This window comes from Merops nubicus, unplaced genomic scaffold (genome assembly GCF_000691845.1).
Source record: "Merops nubicus isolate BGI_N331 unplaced genomic scaffold, ASM69184v1 scaffold18744, whole genome shotgun sequence".
Lineage (NCBI taxonomy): Eukaryota > Metazoa > Chordata > Aves > Coraciiformes > Meropidae > Merops > Merops nubicus.
In genome coordinates, this window is record NW_008602457.1 from 24,957 (window position 1) to 25,452 (window position 496).

Consider the following 496-nt stretch of genomic DNA (forward strand, 5'->3'; position numbering starts at 1 on the left):
AAAAGAGAAAAAAAAATTAAAAAAAAAAAAAGAAAAAAAGGATATTTACAGCTATCCACCAACAGTTTTGGTAGGTCAGGATGTCTTCTTGCCCCTCGCAGCCTCTCCCACTGACCCGCTGCCTAGGGGCAGGAGGGGCTGGTGGAGCTCTCCAGGGAGGACTGGGAGAGGCGGCGTGTCAGAGGTCCGATGCTGGAATCGGCCAGCGAGGAGGTGGGGAAGAGTTTGTACCAGCCCGTGACCACACTGGAGAGGTCGAGCTCCTCCAAGACGATCTGGGCCATCCCCATGAAGCACTTGTGGTCCATGCGCCCGTAATCTCCCCAGACAATCACCTGTGGGGCAGAGGAGGCGTTAGGGGGGAGCTGCCCCCTCCCCGGGTGGGGTTCTGGGGGGGAAAGGGCAGAAAGGAGCTGCTGTGACAGGGGCAGGAGATCTGGAGGACAGCAGGAAGGGTCACAGAATCGTTTGGGTTGGAAGAGACCTTGAAGATCAT

The 496-nt window shown here is 56.5% G+C and overlaps 1 protein-coding gene across 1 annotated transcript in view; it reads right to left on the reverse strand.

Annotated features, from left to right (window-relative positions):
* Positions 1-122: 122 nt before the first annotated feature.
* Positions 123-496, reverse strand: part of LOC103771094 (regulating synaptic membrane exocytosis protein 3-like) — a gene marked incomplete at its 5' end in the record, with an annotated part of 1,174 nt that continues 800 nt past the window's right edge. The window contains one exon of the mRNA XM_008938383.1: positions 123-335. Within this exon, the coding sequence (XP_008936631.1) occupies positions 123-335 (213 nt within the window). The remainder of the gene's footprint in view (positions 336-496) is intronic.